Source organism: Euleptes europaea, chromosome 12 (assembly GCF_029931775.1).
Source record: "Euleptes europaea isolate rEulEur1 chromosome 12, rEulEur1.hap1, whole genome shotgun sequence".
Taxonomy (NCBI): domain Eukaryota; kingdom Metazoa; phylum Chordata; class Lepidosauria; order Squamata; family Sphaerodactylidae; genus Euleptes; species Euleptes europaea.
Genome location: NC_079323.1, coordinates 1191833 through 1212818, shown reverse-complemented (window position 1 = coordinate 1212818; position 20986 = coordinate 1191833). Strand labels below are relative to the sequence as shown.

The 20986-nt window shown below is 56.3% G+C and overlaps 1 protein-coding gene across 1 annotated transcript; it reads left to right on the top strand.

Moving 5' to 3' along the window:
- Positions 1–9911: 9911 nt before the first annotated feature.
- On the top strand, positions 9912–20410 carry LOC130485223 (post-GPI attachment to proteins factor 2-like). The gene is made up of 5 exons (XM_056858355.1): positions 9912–10076; positions 10584–10836; positions 11950–12056; positions 19211–19319; positions 20242–20410. Exons 1-5 carry the CDS (start codon positions 9912–9914, stop codon positions 20370–20372), a joined length of 765 nt encoding a protein of 254 aa, XP_056714333.1. The 3' UTR covers positions 20373–20410.
- Positions 20411–20986: the final 576 nt, after the last annotated feature.

The window sequence follows — 20986 nt, the reverse complement described above, 5'->3', positions numbered from 1 at the left end:
CCACCCGCCTTCCCAGAAGCCCCCGCGGCCCGGCCCACCCCCTCGCCCGGCCGAGCCTGGAGGCCCGGCCGGAACCAACCGGAGCGGCGTTATCACCTCAGCTGGGGCCTAGGGCGGCGCGGGTCCTCCGGCCGGGCGGCCGGTCAGCGGCGCCTCCCCAGCAGGAGCAGCGGCGGCGGGGCCTCCACAACACCCGCCTCAGCCGTCGTCGCCTCGCGCGAGAGGGGGAGAAACTGCGTCACACACGGACGGACGGCCGCGGCGCTCTCCGTCGCGCGCGTCTGGCGTCTCCGATTGGGCGGCCGTCTCCGCCGCTTTATCCGATTGGTCGGCGGAAGGAAGAACGTGCCCTCCGTCAGGCTCCTCTTCTGCGTCGTTGACGTCAAGCGTAAAGAGCCGCGATTGGCTGGGGGCGTCGTCAGGCCTGTTGCTGGGGCGCGGCGGCGGCGGACGGGAAGGCGCGAGGACCGACATCCGGGACCTTGGGAAATGCGTAACCTTCTGGGTGGGGCCGCCTCCTTTCTAAGTGGGAGGGGCGGGCCAACGCCGCCAATCAGGTTACGGCTGGGTTTCCATAGCAGCCACTTGAAAAACGGCACCGCCCTGCATTGAAGGTGAGAGATGCGTGCGGCTCAGCGTTTACCTGGGAGCTCCATGGGATTCCCTGCAGCGTGTTATACAGCACAGGCGCAAGACTGGGATTTAGGGTTGCCAACCTCCAGGTGGGGCCTGGAGATCCCCTGGCATTACAACAGATCTCCAGACAAAAGAGATCAGTTCCCCTGGACAATGTTGCATTTATTTATTTAAGCTATTTATTTGTTTAAAACTATTTATTGGGTATTTTATAACATTTCTATGAAATGCATAGAATCATAGAGTCGGGACCACCAGGGCCATCTAGTCTAACCTCCTGCACAATGCAGGAAATTCACAGCTATCTTCCCCCTACGTAGGGTTGCCATCCTCCACGTAATATCTGGAGATATCCTGTCCTACTGTTACAACTGATCTCCATCTGATAGAGATCAGTTCCCCTGGAGAAAATGGCTGCTTTGGCCATTGGACTCGATGGCATTGAAGTCCCTCTCCAAACCCCGCCCTCCTGAGGCTCCGCCCTGAAAACCTCCTGCCTGTGGCAAAGAGGGACCTGGAAACCCTACCCCCGCACCCCAGTGAGCCCTCCTCAATGCATAAAAAACATAAAACCCAATTTGGGACTGCTAGTAAACTTTAACCAAATGAAGTTCTAAAAATGGACCTCCCTACAGACACTGCACCCAAATCTCCAGGAATTTCCCAGGCCACAGTTGGCAACCCTACTCTGATCCCAGTTAGATGGTGCGTTAGGGATGGGGGGGGGGACTCTGAACAAGGAGGGCCAAATTGGGCTTTTATTTGGACAGAACTAAGTTCTTTCTTCTTCCAGATGGATAAAATACACAGCGCACTGTGAACCTTCGAAGGCAGACAAGTGTTTATTGTAGCAGACGCTTGCGTGGGCTGGACTAGAGCTTGCTTTGTTGGGTGCAAAGCAGAGGAAAAAGGAAGATGGGGTGAAGCAGGATCCAAGGCAACTGTGCACTGCGACTCCCGGGAAGCTGCCAGAGCAAAGGTCCCCTGCGCCCCCAGAAGGGCCTGCCTTAGAGCAGCCCTCGGAGAAAGGAAAGCCTCACTGGTACCAACTATGAAAATTATCAGTGAGAAAGGCAGACGATAGATAATATACAAATAAATGGTCTTGATTTCTAAAAGATTTCTATCCCTTTTTTGTCACTATTTACAATCTGCTTTTCTCAGTGAGATTTAGAGCAGATTACGCAGTCTGTAATTGATAACGGTCTGTATTAAAAGACATTTAATAAGCACAGTGTAGGCCAATACAATTAAGATGAGGAGACATTGAACAAGCAATATGCTAGAACTAAGATGATCAAAATTGGAATGAGCACGTGAAGCTGCCTTATATACAGAATCAGGCCCCTGGATCCATCAAGGCCAATACTGTCTACTCAGGCCGGCAGCGGCTCTCCAGGGCCTCAGGCAGGGGTCTTTCACATCACCTGCCTGCCTGGTCCTTTTTAACTGGAGATGTTGGGGATTGAACCTGGGACCTTCTGCATGCCAGGGTCCCTCCCCATGGAGGATACAGGTGTGATACCAAGTGTGGCTATAATGGAGAAAAATGGTATTACAGCAGTAGAAAAGAATGAAATGACAACAAGGTAATATGTGCAGTGAACTGATAATACATTCTATATATTACAATATCACTCGATAATGTGATACAGTGAATGTCACAACACACCAGTAAAGACAGAAATCAGAAACCACCGCAGCTTTGCAGGCACAATAAAATAATAAAATACAACACAGGAAAAGGAAAGAGCAGAGGAGGGCAGGGTGTGGAACGTGGGGCCCCTCTTTAGCGGAAAGATCAGGGCTTGAACCAGGGGGCGTCCAGCCCCTCCTGAGCGACCCTGCCGAGGGACACCTTCCTCGCTCCCTCCCTGGCTCGAAATTCAGGCATCGATCCTGAACAGTGCTGCGGTTCATGTGGCTCGGGTGCGGTAGGTGTTCATCCTGCTCTCACCGCGTTCTACTTCCACCTTAGGAAATGCCATTTTCTTGCACAGATTGAGGTGTTCCATAGGGATGCCTTCATTCGGACGTTAGATGCCTCCTCATCCTCGTCCTGCTGACTGCACCAACTGGCTCTGTGATCCTCTGCCATCAGAGGGAGGTTTCTGGGGCAGAGCCGGAGGAGGGCGGGGTTCGGGGAGGGACTGCAATGCCGCAGAGTCCAGTTGCCAAGGTGGCCCTTTTCTCCAGGGGAACTGATCTCTGTCGGCTGGAGCCCAGTTGTCATAGCAGGAGATCTCCAGCCGGTGCCTGGAGGTTACCCCAAAACGCCACGAAACCTATGCTGGTCACAGTTTGGTGACTATACTGATATGGTAAAATGGTTCGTGGAGGAGAAGGAGACCCAAAACCGCTGTTTACAAGAAAACAGTTATTTATTTGGAGCAGCTGCTACCCAGAGCACTCTAGCGAGTAAAAATCTCTGAGCCGCGATTGTACCGAGGAAGGAATATTTATCCAAATTCAAGATATGACAACCCATCAACATTCAGGGTAACGCTGATAGCACTCCAGACATCGAGGCGGCAATAGAATAACAGTTTCACCCAGTTCTTGTTATGGTTCACTGTAACCCTCCATGGCCCTGACCTGGATGGCACAGGGTAGCCTGATCTCGTCAGATCTCAGAAGCTAAGCAGGGTCAGCCCTGGTTAGTATTTGGATGGGAGACCACCAAGGAATACCAGGGTTGCTGTGCAGAGGAAGGCACTGGCAAACCACCTCTGTTAGTCTCTTGCCATGAAAACCCCATAAGGGGTCGCCATAAGTCGGCTGCGACTTGAAGGCACTTTACACACACACACAACCCTCCATGACTCTTGCCCCAATCCCTTAGCACACAGACATACAGAGATATTTTGCCCGGCAACAAGCTATTCCCTGGCTGTGTGTGTGAAGTGCCGTCAAGTCGCTTCCGACTCATGGCGACCCTATGAATGAAAGTCCTCCAAAATGTCCTATCTTTGGCAGCCTTGCTCAGATCTTGCAAACTGAAGGCTGTGGCTTCAATTCCCTGGCTGCCCTCCTACATTTCAATACATCTTACAGAAAGGAAAAAGAGATGATTGCAAATTGCTAAATCGGCGGAGCTTCCATAGTCAGGGGAAGCCTACCCGCTGTCCCAATGCAGAGAAGAGCAGCGCGACGGCTCCCGTTGGCCACCCGGCCGTCGCTTTTGGCATCGTCCCCGGGGGTTGGCGCGCCCCTGGGGACGCCCCCGGGGTCCCAGTTGAGAAAGGCGGTGCGTAAAGCGGCCCTCCGGAGGAGCCGACGGGGCGGCGGGGCGCGCAGCCGGCTGGCAGATCCCGGCCGGGTGGGCCGCTGCGGGCTGGAGAGGCGTGGGCACGGCGGCGCAGTGGCCAGGGGCGTGGGGCGCGCGCCACGGCGGGCGGGCAGGCAGGCTGGCGGGGCCGGTGCGCCCTAGGCGCACCGGCCCCGCCAGCCTGCCTGCCCGCCCGCCGTGGCGCGCGCCCCACGCCCGTGGCCACTGCCTTGCAGTCCCCACGGCTCTCCAGCCCGCAGAGGCGGCCTCCCCGGCAGGCACAAGGGTCGGAGGTGGGCAGGCGCCGAGGGGCCGGCCGAGAGCCGCCCGCCCGGCGGCCTGGAGCGCCTCCCCCGGGCCGGACAAGGGGGCGGGCGCGGGCGGGGAGCGGCTCTCCGCCTGCCTGCCTGCCTGCCCGCCTGCCTGCCTGCTGCGGCGGCCCAGCGTGGGTAAGTCAGTCTGGGCTGGAAGGGTGGGCTTCGGGGGTGGGGCTGGGCTGGGGGCTCTTTCGGGGCTCCGGGAGCGCGGCGCGCCGGGCAGGCTGCGGGAGCGCCCGGCCGCCCCCCGGCCGCCCCGCGCGCCCCCCCGGGGCCGGGGCCTTCCGCGCGGGGTGTCCGAAAACGAACGGCAAGCCAGCCCGTTGGAAGGCACGGGAGAGGCTGCGCAGCCCGTTGGAGATCACGGGAGAAGAGCGCGCCGGTTGACTCGCGTGGACTCCGTTGAAAGACATCGCAGCACCCAAACGGTTGCAAACAAAGGCTGCGCAGCCTCGCCCGTTGCTTCCAATGGGCCGACTTGTCGTTCGTTTTAGTACATCCCTTCCACGCAGACCCTCTTAAGGGCTGTGCCGCGCAGGGACCCCCCCCCTCCTTGCCGTATCCCCCCTCCCTGGCCGACAGATAGGATGGGGGGTGCTGAAATGGGACGCGGTCTTCCTGGTAACCCTTCCTCTCCCCCGCCCCTCCGAAGCCCTGACAAGCCTGGCAGCTGCTTGAACCGATGTCACTCCCCCCCCCAAAAAAAACCTGGATGGGAATGCCAGAGCCGCCCACCCCCACTCCCGTCTCTAGCAAGCTGTTGAAACCAAGGAGCCCAGCAGAAGGCGGGGCAGGCAGGGTGTGTTGTGGGGTGACCGTAGGGTTGCCAGCCTCCAGTAGCACCTGGAGATCCCCGCCCCCCGCTGCTACAACTGATCTCCAGATGGACAAGATCGGTCCCCCTGGAGAAAATGGCCGCTTTGGAGGGTGGGATCTGCGGCACGAGACCCTGCTGGTTTCCTTCCCCCTCCCCAAACCCCGCCCTCCCCGGGCTCCACTCCCAAGATCGCCAGGTGTTTCCCAACCCAGAGCTGGCAACCCCAGGGTTACAGCAAGGGTTGCCCACAGGCCTGGCACTAAAGTGCCCTGCCCGAGCGGAAGATGTCGGACTGGGCAGCTGGACCTTGGGCTCGCTCTGGGCGGCCAGTTTCCAGCCCGTGGGCACCTCGGTGGCACGAGGTTGGGCTCTCCTTCCGGCACCCAGGAGGCACGGCTGCATCCCAGTCTGGGCAATGGAGATCCCCCCATTCAGAGGTCACCGCTGACTGGAAAGAGTTGAAGGCAGGGAGCGGCGGGCAGGCGGGGGTGTGTGTGGGGGTGATTGGGCCTCAACCTGGCAATTCACCAGCTCCACACCCATCATGAACAAACAAACCTGCCCGGCTTGGGCCCAGGACGGCCTCTCAGCCTGACGGCTGAGAGGCCCAAAGGGAGCCCTGCCTCGAGTCCCTGGGAGAAAGGGCGGGGTCCCGATTTAGTCGATAAAGAGAAAAGAGGATGGAGCAGAACCAACAGGTTGAAATTAAATCAAAAGAGTTTCCATCTAGACATCAGGAAGAACTTTCTAACAGTTATAGCACTTCCTCAGTGGAACAGGCTTCTTCGGGAGGTGGTGAGCTCTCCTTCGCTGGAGGTTTTTAAGAAGAGGCTAGATGGCCATCTGTCAGCAAGGCTGATTCTGTGACCTTAAGCAGAGGATGAGAGGGAGGGCATCTTGGCCATCTTCTGGTCACTGGGGGTGCATGGGGGGGAGGTAGTTGTGAATTTCCTACATTGTGCAGGGGGTTGGACTACATGACCCTGGTGGTCCCTTCTAACTCTATGATTCTATGAGCCAAGCTCAGGTGAAGAAGGTGAGCGAGCACATCATCTCGTGGGTAAAGGGCTGCCACTCGCCAGGCGCAAGTGGTCCACATGGAAAGCCAGCATGGCACAGATCGGTACCTTCCTTCTCTGACAGCCCGCCTTTTGCCGGCTGCTGCTTGTTCTGACCTGCCTGGTTATGAAAAAGAGCCGATAATTCACGCTTGGGTCTTGCTGTCTGAAAAGAGAGTCGTGGCCGAAGGGTCTCTCCAGACATACCAGCATGCCCAGCATCGCCATGCCTGCTTCGCCAGTGTGCAGAGCCCAACTTTGCCACATGCTCGGAGTGCCAGCAACAGGGTTACTAATCAAACGAGGAGTCAGTCGATTTTTCCGGCCCTGCTCCTTCCACCACGTCAAGTTGCTGCCTGCCTGCTTGTTTTTTAAAGAGCAAAAAGTACTCCTGAATGGATCGAAATGTGTGTTGCTTAGCTTTTTCAAAATCTGTCTCTCTCTTTTTTTGTGGCAAGTTGAAAAACTGCTCCGGACAGGGAGAAGGAAGTGATGTCATGATTTCCTAAGGAGGCAGCCAATCAGCACTGCAGGCTGCAAATAGGAAGAGCAAGCACCTTCTGAGCTGACGCGCCCCCCCCCCAAGAGAAGATTGCATGTCTGAACGCAACGTAGTGAGTGCGCCTGCCGTCTCCTTTGTTTGGAAGCCCCACTCGGAGCGACGTTTTCCTGTGTGTCTCCTGCTCGGGACGTTCCCCTGTCTCCTCCTCCACCACCACCCCTCCTGCTGTATGTCTGATCTTCTTGTAAATAAATGGAACACCCCCCATGCTGTTGGGGAGGGGGGGGGTTACCGGGGGGGGGGAGCATGCTTCTGTCCTGGGGCGAAACTGGATGGTGGAGACAGAACCTGGTTCAGGAAGAGCAGGGCCATTGTGAGGATCCCACCCCTCACGTCCTGGGTCTACAGGAAAGGAGGAATTGCCCCATCCTACTCCTGGGGGAGGACCATCTCTTGCTCCCCATTGGCGGCTCTGCAAGGGGTGGGGCCGTGGCTCAGTGGGAGAGCCTCTGCTTGGCATGCAGACGGACCCAGGTTCAATCCCCGACATGCACAGTTAAAGGGACTAAGCAAGTAGGTGATGGGAAAGGCCCCTGCCTGAGACCCTGGAGAGCCGCTGCCAGTCTGAGTAGACAATACTGACTTTGATGGACCCCAGGGTCTGATTCAGTAGAAGGCAGCTTCATGTGTTCAAGGCCTACACATGGGAAGGGGAGGGCAGGTAGTGACCACCCCCTGGTTCCTTCTTCTCGCCCTTCCAGTACGCTGCCGGTTCCTCCCCAGCCAGGGCTTTTGACCTCCCTTTTATCCTCCCCCCCCCTCACCCTGTTAGCCCATTCTCACTAGCGGCTCCTTCAGCCAATAGGCCTCACCTGTGCTGGCCAACACCCTCCGGTTAAAGAGGGCCAACTCTGGCCTTGCCTGTTTTCCTTTTACTCCTCCCTTTTGGAGGAGGTTGTCTGACGGCTTCCCCGGTCCCTCCCTCGGCTTGTGGCATCCCCCAGCCAGCCGGTGGGACTTCTCTTACTTCTGCGCGGGGCTCCCCCAGTTATTCAGATGGCCAGGTTGATGCCCAGGCCGCGCCCTCCCGGACGGCGGAGGCGTCAGAAGCATCGTAAGACCCGGTGGCGCTGGTGGTGGTATCTGGTGAACCGGTGAGTCCGGGGCCAGACTGCAGTTGTTCAAGTGCACATGACTGGCGATGAGAATTCAGGCTGGATGTGGCTCAGGGCAGGGCAAGCTGAAAGCCTGCTCCAAATCCAGGTGCAAGGAGTTTGGAGCGAGACCTGTTGGCTGCTGTTGCTCTGGCGGTCACTTAGGGACCCTCGTGTTCCCGAGACTCTGAACTCTCATACTGGAAGAGAGAAGGGGAACTTTGGTGTAAACCAATGGAGGAGGCATCTGACAAAGGGAGCTTTGGTTCTTGTAGGTTATCCGGGCTGTGTGACCGTGGTCTTGGTATTTTCTTTCCTGACGTTCCGCCAGCAGCTGTGGCCGGCATCTTCGGAGGAGTAACACTGAAGGACAGTGTCTCCTCTGAAGTGTTACTCCTCCGAAGATGCCGGCCACAGCTGCTGGCGAAACGTCAGGAAAGAAAATACCAAGACCACGGTCGCACAGCCCGGATAACCTACGAGAACCAATGAACTCTGACCGTGAAAGCCTTCGACAGAGGGAGCTTCGACTCTCAAAAGCTCCTGCCCCCAAAATCTTGTTGGTCTCTAGGGTGCTACCGGACTCGAACCAAGCCTTTCTAGCGCAGACCAACACGGCTGCCCTCTGAAACAACGGAGGAGGAGAAACTGCCAAGTCGGCCAGTCGAGAGGGCGGAAAGCCGTCTCCCCCACACGCAGCTGGCTGTTGCTGGAAGGGAGGGGGAGCACAGCAAAGACGCCCTTGTGGAGAAGAGGGAACTCTTCCCTTCCCCTGCCGGCGCTGCTGCCCTGCGGTTTTTGGGAATTGCTCCATGTCATTCTCTCCCCCCCACCCATCCAAACACTTGGCACCTTTCTGCCTTGCATGTCTGGAGGGGAGTGGTCTTCCAGGGAGTTGCTTCCCACTTCCTTTTGCAGGGACTGCTGGGAGGGAGGCTGGAAGCGACAGACCGGATCAGTCCCAGGATGTTAGGAGCGATGAGGATGATCCGGGGCCTGGAGACCCAGCCCTGCGAGGAAGGGCTGAGGGACTTGGGAATGTTCGGTCCGGAGAAGAGGAGGTTGAGTGGGGGACAGGATTGCTCTCTCTAAGTATCTGAAGGGCTGCCACTTAGAGGAGGGCAGGGAGCTGTTCCTGCTGGCAGCAGAGGAGAGGACTCGCAAGAATGGGTTTAAATTACGGGTGGAAAGGTACTGGCTGGATATTAGGAAAAACATTTTTACAGTAAGAATTGTTTGAGAGTGGAATCAGCTGCCTGGGGAGGTGGTGAGCCTCCCCCTCTCTGGCAGTCTTTAAGCAGAGGCTGGACAAACACTTGTCAGGGATGCTCTAGGCTGATCCTGCATTGTGCTGGGGGTTGGACTAGATGGCCTGTAAGGCCCCTTCCAACTGTATGATTCTATGAGCCTGGGCTGCGTAGGAGCCCCAGCCAACATGGCTGAGGTTGCAGAGTCAACGCAGAGAACAGGAACCCAGCCGGGTCAGTTCTGCACTTGTTAATGAGGACCCCCACTCTGGAGATGGTGAAGCTGCCTTACGTTGAATCAGAGCATCAGTCCATCAATGTCAGTATTGTCTACTCAGACTGGCAGCAGCTTTCCAGGGTCTCAGGCTGAGGTCTTTCACATCACCTACTGGAGATGCCACGGATTGAACCTGCATGCAAAGCAGAGGCTCTGCCACTGAGCCACAGACCCTTGGGAGTTTGTTGGCCAGGGCTGGTGTAGAGGAGTTGTTGTACAGACAAGAGGAGGGTGAGGCTTTCAGACATCCCTCCTGTATCCTCTTTCTTTGCTTCTGCGTGCCTGTTGTCAACTCTTGTCAGGGGCCACCAAGAATCCAGTTTCCAGTATGCTGCTGTGTCCTGATAGGGGCAGAATCTCACAAAGAGACACGGTGGGCGAGGTGATGAGTTGGGGGGGGGGCTTTACTTGAGTTGATTAAGACCAGGCTAGGCTGGGGGGGGCAAGAAGAGCTGAGCATAGCATTTAAATCTTGGTCAGCCAAAAGCCCCCTTTGATTTCTGAGTAAACCTTCCGTGCATTTTTTAGATCAACCATATGGGAAAGAAGGAGAGCTCTCTCCCCATTCCCCCCCCCCCATTTTAAAGTTAAATTTCAGTGCGGTGCTGTCTTTTCCCATGTGTAGGTTCCGCAACATGTTCCAAGTGCCGCTGCCCTTGGATCGGGACGGGACACTCTTCCGGCTCCGCTTCACCACCTTGGCTGTTGGGACGGTGTGCTGCCCGCTGTGCGGATTCCTCTTCTGCGTGCTTTGGTCCCTGTTCTTTCATTTTGAGGAAGCCACCGCCACCCACTGCGACGTAAGTCCCCTTTCAGCGCTTTTCCCTTCGCGTCTTTCAACCTTGCCTTATCTCCAAGGTCAGAGCAGCTCACCATCCCATCCGTAACTTTTACAACCCCTTAGAACAGCAGCCCTCAATACAAACCTTGTTAAAAATAAAGAATCTTAAAGCCCAGATTATCTCCAGTAACAACTGAATCTCACCGGATCCATTTTACTGCAGAGGTGAGGCAGCAAGGGGCCTCATGCCGTCAAGCAAAGAGCTAGGCAGGGCCACGTGTGCAGGTTCTGTGTGTCAGCTCAGCCTTGAAAGCGGCCTGCAGGCCCCACAGGGCGTAGGCAGGAGAGGCACAGCAGGCACGCTGCAAGAGGGAGGGAGGGAGGGGCCGTGGCTCAGTGGTAGAGCATCTGCTTGGCATGCAGAAGGTCCCAGGTAGACAATACTGACTTTGATGGACCAAGGGCCTGATTCAGTATAAGGCAGCTTCATGGGTGTTCATGTGAGGGGTTTCTGTTTCTTCGGCAGGTCTCCAACTACCTCCCTTCCATCAGCGCCGCCATTGGTGGGGCGACCCCCGAGCGCTACGTGTGGCGGTTCTGCATCGGGGTGCACTCGGCCCCCCGCTTCCTGGTGGCCATCGTCTACAGGAACCATTACCGCGGCTGCCACTGCCCACGCCCCAGCTACCTGTGGCTGTGCAACGTGGCCTTCGCACTGAACCTGATGGAGAACGTCGCCCTCCTGCTCCTGACCTACATCTCCTCCTCAGAAAACCACTGTGAGTTCCTCCTCGGAGGGCCGTCAGCGGCTCGTGCCGCCTGCCCTTCTTCCAGTGGCTTCCTGCTCACAAGAGCCAGCGTGGTGTAGTGGTTAAGAGCGGTGGTTTGGAGCGGCAGACTCTGATCTGGAGAACCGGGTTTGATTCCCCACCCCTCCACATGAGCGGCGGAGGCCTATCTGGTGAACTGGGTTGGTTTCCCCAATCCTCCATGTGAAGCCTGCTGGGTGACCTTGGGCTAGTCACAGCTCTTTTAGAGCTTTCTCAGCCCCACCTACCTCACAGGGTGTCTGTTGTGGGGAGGGGAAGGGAAAGTGATTGTAAGCCAGTTTGATTCTCCCTTAAGTGGTAGAGAAAGTCGGCATATAAAAACCAACTCTTCTTTGATAATTTGTGAGAAGCTTGGGGAGTGGTCGGACCCTGCAGGTCTGACCTGTTTTCGGTCATCTCCGGCCTAGAATGGGGTATCTCTCAGCCCCACCTACCTCACAGGGTGTCTGTTGCGGGAAAGGGAAGGGAAGGTGAATTTCCTTCTGGCTTTCCCTTCTTCTCCCCCTCTCACTGCCCTCCAATTCAGAATCCACCTGCTTAGCTCCTCTGCTCTCCTGAATGCCACATGCCACCTTTCCACCCTGTCAGGGTCCAAGATTGCTCACATAAAAACATTAAGATGTCTGAACAGTTAAACACAACATCTAAAATTATAAAACAGTTCCATAAAAAACACCTAAAGTAGCAGAACCAGGGAGGAGGGCTAATAATGGTCATTCGGAGTATGCCACAAACAAAACAAAGAGGTCTTTACCTCATGGTGGAAGACACGGTAGAGGAAGACATGGGGAGGGCCGTGGCTCAGTGGTAGAGCCTCTTCTTGGCATGCAGAAGGTCCCAAGTTCCCTGCCTGAGACCCTGAACAGCCACTGCCAGTTTCAGTAGAGAAGACTGACATTGATGGACTTATTCAATGTAAGGGCAGCTTCATGTGTTCAATCTGCCTGGGGAGGGAGTTCCAAAGTACTGCTGGTTTCGGAGGGACGGCTGCCCTGGTCCCCCCCTGGCAGCCGCTGCTTTTTTGCTTGGTGCTGAGGTTGACCCCTTCTTGTCTTGCTGCAGTGGTTCATAAGAGCGCCTTCATCTTCTTCATTGTCACCGCCATCAGTTACATGTTCTTGACCTGCGTTTTGTGGCGGATGACGAAGAAGCACACAGTAAGTCCGGAGGTACGGTATCTTTCATTCCTCTTCTCGGAGCTTGCCTGGGTGGTGGTTTTCTGCCGGCGCTTGGCAGCTGACTTTGCCAAGAAGCGTTTCATTCTGTACTTTTGAAACCTGTGTTGGGCAGCTGGGTTTATGTATGTATTTACTGTCCACCTTTCCCACTGCAAATTTGCAGTGTCACACAGGGGGAATCTGATTTGCCAAGCTCATTTTTCGCACATCGCTCCCTTCACTCTGTCCTTGCTGTTAATGTGAAGGGGGGGGGGGGCTCTGATGTTTGTGTCTTGCTCGGGGTTACTTGGAGAAAGGGACAGGAGTGGAGCCCCAAAACACCCCAGTTGGAGAAGGTTTCTTGGGAGGGGAAGGGCTCGGCAGGCCCCTCTGGTGAGCTTCAAAGCCAAGCAGGGATTCGAACCGAGGATTCCTCTGTCCATTCGAGCCTCTGAGCCATGTTGCTTCCTGCTCCCTCTCCTGGGAAGTCTGTGCTGTTCCTCACTATGGGGTTCAGGGGCATCCCTGCCATTGGCAGTGCCCCTTTCTGTCCTTCTTGGGGTCGCAGAGCCTCAGAACTGGGGAGGGGGTTTGCAGCAACTGGTTCTGGTTCTCTCCTTCCCCCCTGGGTCACTCTTGCACAGCCTGGAGAGAGAACCCAGGCCACCTCCCCTTTCCCTGGCCTTCTTCTAAGCCAGCGTGGTATAGTGGTTAAGAGCAGTGGTTCGGTATGGTGGACTCTGATCTGGAGAACTGGGCTTGATTTCCCCCACTCCTCCACACAAAGCCAGCTGGGTGACCTTGGGCAAGTCACAACTCTGTTAGAGCTCTCTCAGCCCCACCTACCTCACAGGGTGTCTTTGTGGGGAGGGGAAGGGAAGGTGATTGTAAGCCGGTTTGATTCTTCCTTAAGTGGTAGAGAAAGTCGGCATATAAAAACCAACTCTTCTTCCTCCTCCTCCGAAGCCTGGCCAGAAGGAGACGTCTCCTGAAGCCTCTCCTGCGGCCCCTCCCCCTTCCCTTGCCCAAACTGTCAGCAGCTGTTGGCAGTGATTGAAGCAGGGCCTCAAAAGGACCGCACCACATTGCTCCTGTTGCTGCCTTCTTGCTCTTTGCTGCCGGCTTGGCAGCTGTTGGGTGCGGCTGAATCGGGGCCTCATGAGGTCCGTGCCGTGAAGCTGCCCTTGCAGCGTTTCTCCTTGTCTGGGGTGGGGGTGGGGGGCCTGCCTTCCCTGTTGCTGGCACTGCGGGAGAGTCTGGGGCTGGTTCTGGGAATGGGGATGTGTCCGCTTCGGAACACCGGCAGACTTTATGTTCACTCGCATGTCAGGCCGGTGAAGCAGGGCCACGACGGTTCCCGTTTTACATACCGAGGAACTGAGGCAGCATGGCGGGGCTCAGATGCAGCGTTCCTACTTGACACCAGAGGGCAGCAGATGCTTGCAGGTGGTTCTGTCTGTTTTGTAAGAGGACCCTTTCTAGATATCCGGGGTGGGTGGGTGTTTCTGTTGACCACCCAGTCCCTCGTTCTTGCTGCTGTCGTTCCGAGGCTTTATGCGGCCTTGGTCTTCCCCGGAAGCCACACCCGCTGCCCCTGAAACTTGGCCCTGGATTCCTACCTGTGTGAAGGGGGTGCCTTTTGTACATGCTCAGATGCACTCTGACTAATGAGCTGGTCTTGGCTAATGCCTAGTATTTTTGCCAACAGCACAGCTACAGCTACTATGAGGGGTACTGCAGGGTCCGTTGGTACGGGAGATGCATTATCTGGGGCCTAGGGACAGAAGACTTGTGTGTTTTTAGTGTGTGTGTGTGTGTGTGTGTGTGTGTGTGTGTGTGTGTGTATGGAGGGATTCTGGGTAGACAGGATAGCTTGGAAGAGGGCCCGGGGCAAGCGGATCTCCAGCTGAGACCCGGGGGAGCCACTGACAGTCTGAGTGGGCAATACTGACCTTGACGGACCAAGGGTCTGATTCAATAGAAGGCACCTACACATGTTCATGTGTAAGCATGGGTGGGCCAGGCAGGGAGTGGAGGAAGGAGGGGGCCCCGAAGGCCAAAGGGGACTTGTCCCACCCACCCACTCCTCTCTGAAACCAAAACTGAAGAACCAACCGCTCCTTTATGAGCAAGCGCCTCTGCCTCCCCTCTCTCCCTCCCAGGCACTTCCTGTTGTCGTGGAACTCGGCAGGGTGGGGCTTCCAGCACCTGCTGGGGAGTTTGGTCTGAGCCCCACGAGTGCATTGGCCATGGGGGTGGGGGGACAGAAGATGCAACTTAGCTAGGATGAGCACAGACCCACCCAACCGGGTGGACAGGAGAGGCAGGCGGGGCCAGCTGGGGCCCGAGGCCCAGACCGAGGAGGCTCTGCTGCGGAGGGAAGCTGGCTAACGGCTGGGGGGGGGGGGGGCGCCTGGGAGCAAGAAAGGGAGGCAGAGTCTGGGGGAGGGGGAAGCAGAAGGAGAGACGTCCCAGGTCAGGCCGAGGAGGCTGAAACAGACGCCAAGCGGGCACGGAGAGCTGGTGTAGTGGTTAGAGCGTTGGACTGGGACCGGTGTGTCCAAATCCCCCCACTCTGCAAGGAGTGAAGCACCCCAGGTGGCCTGGTGCCAGCCCCTCTCTTTCCCTCAGCCTAGCCTACTCCACAGCGTTGTTGTTAGGGCAGGATGAGGAAAGAAGAAGATTGTACGCTGTCCTGAGCTCCTGGGAAGAAGGGGTGGGCTAAGAACGTACTAGAAAATGGGTAACTGCAGATGATGTGGCTGGGGGGTCAGGATCCGGGTCAGGGCGGGGCTTTGAGCCCAGATTCCTGGAGTTGCTGTCCAGCCGTCCACCTTGGACAGGTGCTGTGAGATTATTCATATATTTTATCTTCTCTTCCTGTTCCTCCTGGCAACTCTGGTCAGCATACACGCTTCTGCCTTCCCCGTAGTATGTTCGCAACAGCCCTGCAAGGTAGGCTGAGCTGGGAGCAGGAAACGGGCCCATGGTCATCCATGGCTGAGCAGGGGTGCCCCTCGGTGCTATTTTGCTCTACTCGCCCTGAAACTGTCCTTATTTTTCATCTCCCCCCCCCCAAATCTGGAGAGTCCTGCATTTGTCAACAGTAGAAACTGTTGCTGTGATCAATACCTCCCTGGTGTGGGTTGAGTTTCTGCCCCTTTCAGCAGATTTCTAGGGGCGGGAGGAGGAGAAAGTTCCCCTTTCAGTGGGTAGCACCCGACAGGGGCATGTCTGCCCCCCCCCCAGTAATTATGAGCCGGGGCCTTGGAGGCTTCCCTGGGGGCAGAAGCAAGGTCCCCCTTCCCACCGTGGCTGGAAGGGGAAAGAGGGGGCGGGTGGGACCGTCCCTCCCCCCTGACCACCCTACCCGGCCCGCTGCCTCCCCGCCCCCTTCTTTTGCCGCTGGTACATTCCATTTCCCTCAATTACGCTGAGTCAGGACACCCGGCGACTCCATGACTCGTGCGTTTCCAGCCTCCGTGGGCGAGGCTGTCGGTAGGCAGAGCTGGAGGTGGAGGCAGCAGCCCTCTGCCACGGTCAGCAGTCTATATGCCTGTGTGCGCCTGCATGGTATGCCTGTGTGCGCCCTGCATGCGTGTTTGAGGAGGGATGTCCTCTTTGGGGAAATTCCACTGGTGACAGCACTTCTTGGAGTGATTTGTGGCTAGGGCTGCAAGCTTGGAGGAACCGGTTTGGGGCTGGGCTGGCAGGAGCACATTGCCCCCGCCCCCAAGTATGCCGGCCCCACTGAGACACAAGCTCTCCCCTCCCTCTTCTCTGCCCTGCCTAACAGGAAAAGACTTTTCTCCCCATTGCCGGGCAAGGGCTGGTATTGCAGAATCCAAATTGCCTTCGGACAGTAAGGACCATGGGCAGGGCCCAGCTGAAACCCGCCCCCCCCCATACTGATGGGTCTTTGAAGCCATGGTGGCCCCAGCGGGGCGGGCGAAACGTGCCAGGGAGCAGGAACGCTGGCTCCACTGAGAGCCAGCGTGGTGTCGTGGTTAAGAGCGGTGGTTTGGAGTGGTGGAGTCTGATCTGGAGAACCGGGTTTGATTCCCCACCCCTCCATGTGAGCGGCGGAGGCTAATCTGGTGAACTGGATTTGTTTCCCCACTCCTCCACACGAAGCCAGCTGGGTGACCTTGGGCTAGTCACAGCTCTCTTAGAGCTCTCTCAGCCCCACCTACCTCACAAGGTGTCTGTTGTGGGGAGGGGAAGGTGATTGTAAGCTGGTTTGAGTCTCCCTTAAGTGGTAGGGAAAGTCAGCATATAAAAACGAACTCTTCTTCTTCTCCTTTCTGGAGAGTCTTGAGAAAGTTTCCATCCCGGCTTTTTCTTCAAGGAGCCCAAAGCAGTGCCCCTGCCCCCCATGCTCCTTTCTATCCTCACAATGACAGCCCTGTGAAGTAGGTTAGGCCAAGAGGGAGTGGTTGGTCCAAGGGGTCCCACGGAACTTGATGCCCGCCAGGTGATTTGAACCCGGGTCTCTCCGAACAGCCCACACCTGCAGGGCCCGGGTTAGCTCAATTTACATGGATCATAGAAGCTAAGCAGGGACGGCCCTGGTTAGTCCTTGGATGGGAGGCCACCAAGGAAGACCAAGGTTGCTATGCAGAGGCAGGCGATGGCAAACCACCTCTGAGCGTCCCTTGCCTCAACCTGGATGGCTCAGGCTAGCCCAATATTGTCAGATCATGGAAGCTAAGTAGGGTCAGCCCTGGTTAATACTTTGGATGCAGAACTAGTTAGCCTACTGTACCAAGTAGAGTGTAACAATTAACAGCAGGAAGGCTAAGTGCAATAAACACAATGACTTTACCAAAATGCAAAGAATAACAATATACAAAAATGAGAAACCAACAACACTGGCTACAGCACAACTCCACAAGGATGTGGGTGGTAAAGAGTCACGAGAGCAGCCAGAAAGGATACTCACAGGAACTACGGCTCTCCACAAGATTTATGAGCTACTTAGCTCATTATATGATGGAAAATTAAAGACACAACCTTGACATCGTGTCTGTCCTTTGGAATTGGACATTCTGTCTGGCTGCTCTCGTGACTCTTTACCACCCACATCCTTGTGGAGTTGTGCTGTATCCAGTGTTGCTGGTTTCTCGTTTTTGTATATTGTTATTCTTTGCATTTTGGTAAAGTCATTGTGTTTATTGCACGTAGCCTTCCTGCTGTTAATTGTGACACTGGTTAGTACTTTGGCAGGGGACCGCCAAGGGTTGCTACACAGAGGCAGGCGATGGCAAACCACCTCTGAACACCTCTTGCCTTGAAAACCCTATGGGGGTGCCAAAAGTCGGCTGCAATTTGACAGCCCTTTCCACCACCATCCCCGGAGCAAGGCCTTGACTAGAGTTCTGCTCGCTGGGAGCTCGGGGGGAGGCCCTTCCCCTTCTTGCCCCTCTTCCCCAATGGCCTCTGGCAGTTCCTGTGCAATGTGGTTTCCTGCTGGGGGGGGGGGCTGCTGCCAGGGAAGCGCTCAGGACTCCGGCAGCCCCTCCTGCACAAAGCCCCCCACCCATGAGTTGCCACAGGCAGCGCTCTGGATATAGCGGCAGTGTGGCCAGGCTGGGGGAGGGGTCCTGCAGAGTGCGTGAGCGTGGGGGGTGGGATTGTTCTCAGGTCCCCCTCCCCGACTGCCAGTGTTTCGAATGCCAGCGCTGAGCCTGAGCCTGGCCGGCTAGAGGGAGCTGAGGGCGGGCCCGGGTTCTAGTTCTAGCTGGGCCGTGAAGCTCGCTGGGTGACTGTGGGCAAGCGGAGGTCTCTCTGCCCAGCACACTTCCTGCCGTGCGGCTGCCGTGCGGGTGGGCATGTGGGTGGCCCTGAAATGGGAACGGACAAACATGCCACCCCATAGTAGTTGTAAAGGATAAGAGGCCGGGCCAGGCAGCAGGAAAAAAAGTTGGCAGCTGGGGAATTGAGCGGGAAAAGAAGATGTCCGACTGAGTGAAGCTGAGGTGAAGATCATCTTAAAGCTAGCTGAGTAAAAAGAGTCACTGTAACGCAAGATCCAAGACACTGGAATAGGACAACAGTTCAGAAGTTCAAGGGAAAAGAAATGCTGTTACCTCTACCTTACTTTCTTCTGTGTTATGTTCAAATCCTTGTTTGTTTAACCTTGTGGGCTTGAAACACACATGCAAGCACACACAAACACATTCATATCTTGGTCTGTATGTATATCATGGAGAGCCAGCGTGGTGCAGTCGCAAAGGTGTTGGACTGGGATCTGGGAAGCCCGGGTTCAAACCCCCACTCTGCCAGGGAAACTTGCTGGGTGACCATGTGCCAGTCACCTATTCTCAGCCTCCACCCTGGCAAGTATTCGGACGGGAATCCAACTCTGAACTTCTCTTCCCCTGAAAGTCCTACATGGTCGCCATAAGTCAGGTGTTACTTGACAGCAAAAAAAAAAGAAGTATATTATAGATGTGAGTAAGTGGAGGCAGCCTCTGGTCAACTGAATGGTGTTTGAGCCCCCCCTAGCCCAATAACTCTGAGTGAGTGAGGGCCGGTCATGAAGGGGGGGGACTGGGCTACCCTATCAGTGGACGTCTCTGTGAGTGAGAGAGGGCCTGGGGTGTGAAACGCCGTGGCTCTCTAGAGATGTTAAAAGAGAGGGGGAGAAGGGTAGTGATGTGCGATGGCCTGGCCTACTGGTAACCCTGAACCTGGGAGGGAGAGGGTGGAAGGCACTAAGTGTGAGTGGGAAAGGGGCATCACGATGACGTTGCACTGGTCACACTCTCTCAGCCTAATCTACCTCACAGGGTTGTTGTGGGGATAAAATGGAGGAGAGGGGAGTGATGTAAGCCACGTTGGTTATAAATGAATTACTTAAATAAATCTCTCGAAGTCTGGAGATCAGTTGTAACTCCAGGCCCCACCGGAGATTGGCAACCCTACTTACGCTGCCTCCCAGCTCACCTGGGACTTGGGTGCCCTCTGTGCATGTAGGGAGCGGTGGGTGCTCTGTCCATGCCCACTCAGGGCAAACCCTGCCCCAGGCAAAGCTCCAGTGAGAGCCGGACAGGACCGGCCTTCTGCGGGAAGCGAAGGCTGCCGGGGTGGGCATTGTGTGGCGAGTGCAAGGAGCCAGCCCTGGAAGGAGTGACCTCACTGCCCCCCCCTTCTCTGCCTTGCAGGAGCGGAAGTCCTACAAGTGGAAGCTGTGGCTCTTCCTCGTCAACCTGTTCACCTTCCTGGTGGCTGTGTGCTTCTACTTCCGGCACAACTGGTACTGCGAGCCCGGAGGTAAGACTCACAACGCCGTTTTCATGAAGGTCCTTCATCCAAGCATGGAGAATGCTTTGTGGATGTGCTGAGCGACTCTTTCAGTGGCCCTGCGTGGTTGGCCGGTGTTCCTGTCCCTCTCCTGAGGCCTCCTGGGAAGCTTGTGGCTGAGGAGAGATGGGCATCAGGAGATGAGTTCTTATCAGGGGGTTGAGTTCTCCTCTGTGCCCTTGAGTGTGCCAAGTGCTTTCCCGAATGCTGGGTGGGTCTGGAAAATGGGCCCAGAGAGCTCTCCCTTTTCCTGGGCTGCGATGTATCTTGGCCATTGTTGCATCCTGCAAAAGAACATAATGTAAGAACATCAGAAGAGCAGACCAGTGAGGGTCCATCTAGTCCAGCTTCCTGTCTCACAGTTGGTGGACAACCAGCTCCTCTGGAGGGCCAGCAACAGGGCACGGAAGCCGAGGCCCCTTCCCCTGATAAGAACCTCAGAAGAGCCCTGCTGGATCAGACCAGGAGGAGAGGCCTGCCCACAGCTGCTAATCAAAATGGATACTAGTCATGAGGCACACCTATTCTCTCTAGCATCTGAGGAGCAGGCCTATTAGGTGCTGAGGAACACAGGCAGGACGGTGCTGCTGCAGCCGTCTTGTTTGGGGGCTTCCTAGAGGCTCCTGGTTGGCCACTGTATGAACAGGCTGCTGGACTTGATGGGCCTGGGTCTGATCCAGCAGGGCTTTCCTTATGTTCTTATGTAACTTTCCTGAGCTATATGCAGGACTGAGCTGGTAAAGGAATTGGAGCCCCTAAAAGAAGCATTTATTGAGCTCTTGTCATATACTCAGGTGACAGGACCATGGTCCCTGGTGCCGATTGTAGCTCTGAGCCTCTTTCCTTCTGTTACGCGTTGTCGATTAAGCCTCTGGGTCTTTTCCTTCCCCAGTTTACACGATCTTTGCCTTCCTGGAGTACCTGGTGGTCCTCTCCAACATGGCGTTCCACATGACTGCCTGGTGGGACTTCGGCAACAAGGAGCTGGTGGTCAGTTCCCAGCTGGAGGACAAGCGTTTCTAGCCGGGGCCTCGCCTGGACTCCCAGCTGGCACGCTCAGACATGACCAAGGAAGCCCGCAGCAAACGGCTGATCTTCCAGAGGGGCGCCGGTGCACCCTCAGATGGGGGCGTGAGCCAGTGGCTGCATCCAGTCCTTCCCCTGGCTAGATGCTGCAGGACGAGGGACTGCGTCCACTGTGATTGTCGAACCACCGAAAGGTTCACCAGGCCTCCTGCTCTTTGGACAGATGGGGGGCGCTTTAATTTTAAGCAGAAAAAAGCAACTCATCCACCGCTAATTTAGGATGGGTGAGCTCACAGGGGAGGGGGCGTTGCTGGTCGTCCCCCCCACCCCGCCAGATACTGCTGCTATAGATCAGAAGATTCCTTCCCAGTCAGCTGGGGGCCAGGGATGATTGTGGCATGCTCTCACCTGGGGGCTTGGCCATTGTGGGGAGTGGTCGCGGTTACTTATCCCTGGAGTGGGGGGGGGGTCTCCGTGGCTGTGGGCAACTGCAAAGTGACCTCCTCCAGCCCAGAGCATTCTTCCAGGGCCAATTTAAAGGTATAAAGGGCCCAACCGAAGGAGCCCTTGCTAATGATTTGGGGGGTGAGGAGAGGGGGAGGTGCTGGAAA

Coding starts and splice junctions, on each gene's coding strand:
- LOC130485223 (XM_056858355.1), top strand. CDS start 9,912: ATGTTCCAAGTGCCGCTGCCCTTGGATCGGGACGGGACACTCTTCCGG. Junction 10,077..10,583: donor CCACCGCCACCCACTGCGAC/GTAAGTCCCCTT, acceptor TTTCTTCGGCAG/GTCTCCAACTACCTCCCTTC. Junction 10,837..11,949: donor CTCCTCCTCAGAAAACCACT/GTGAGTTCCTCC, acceptor GTCTTGCTGCAG/TGGTTCATAAGAGCGCCTTC.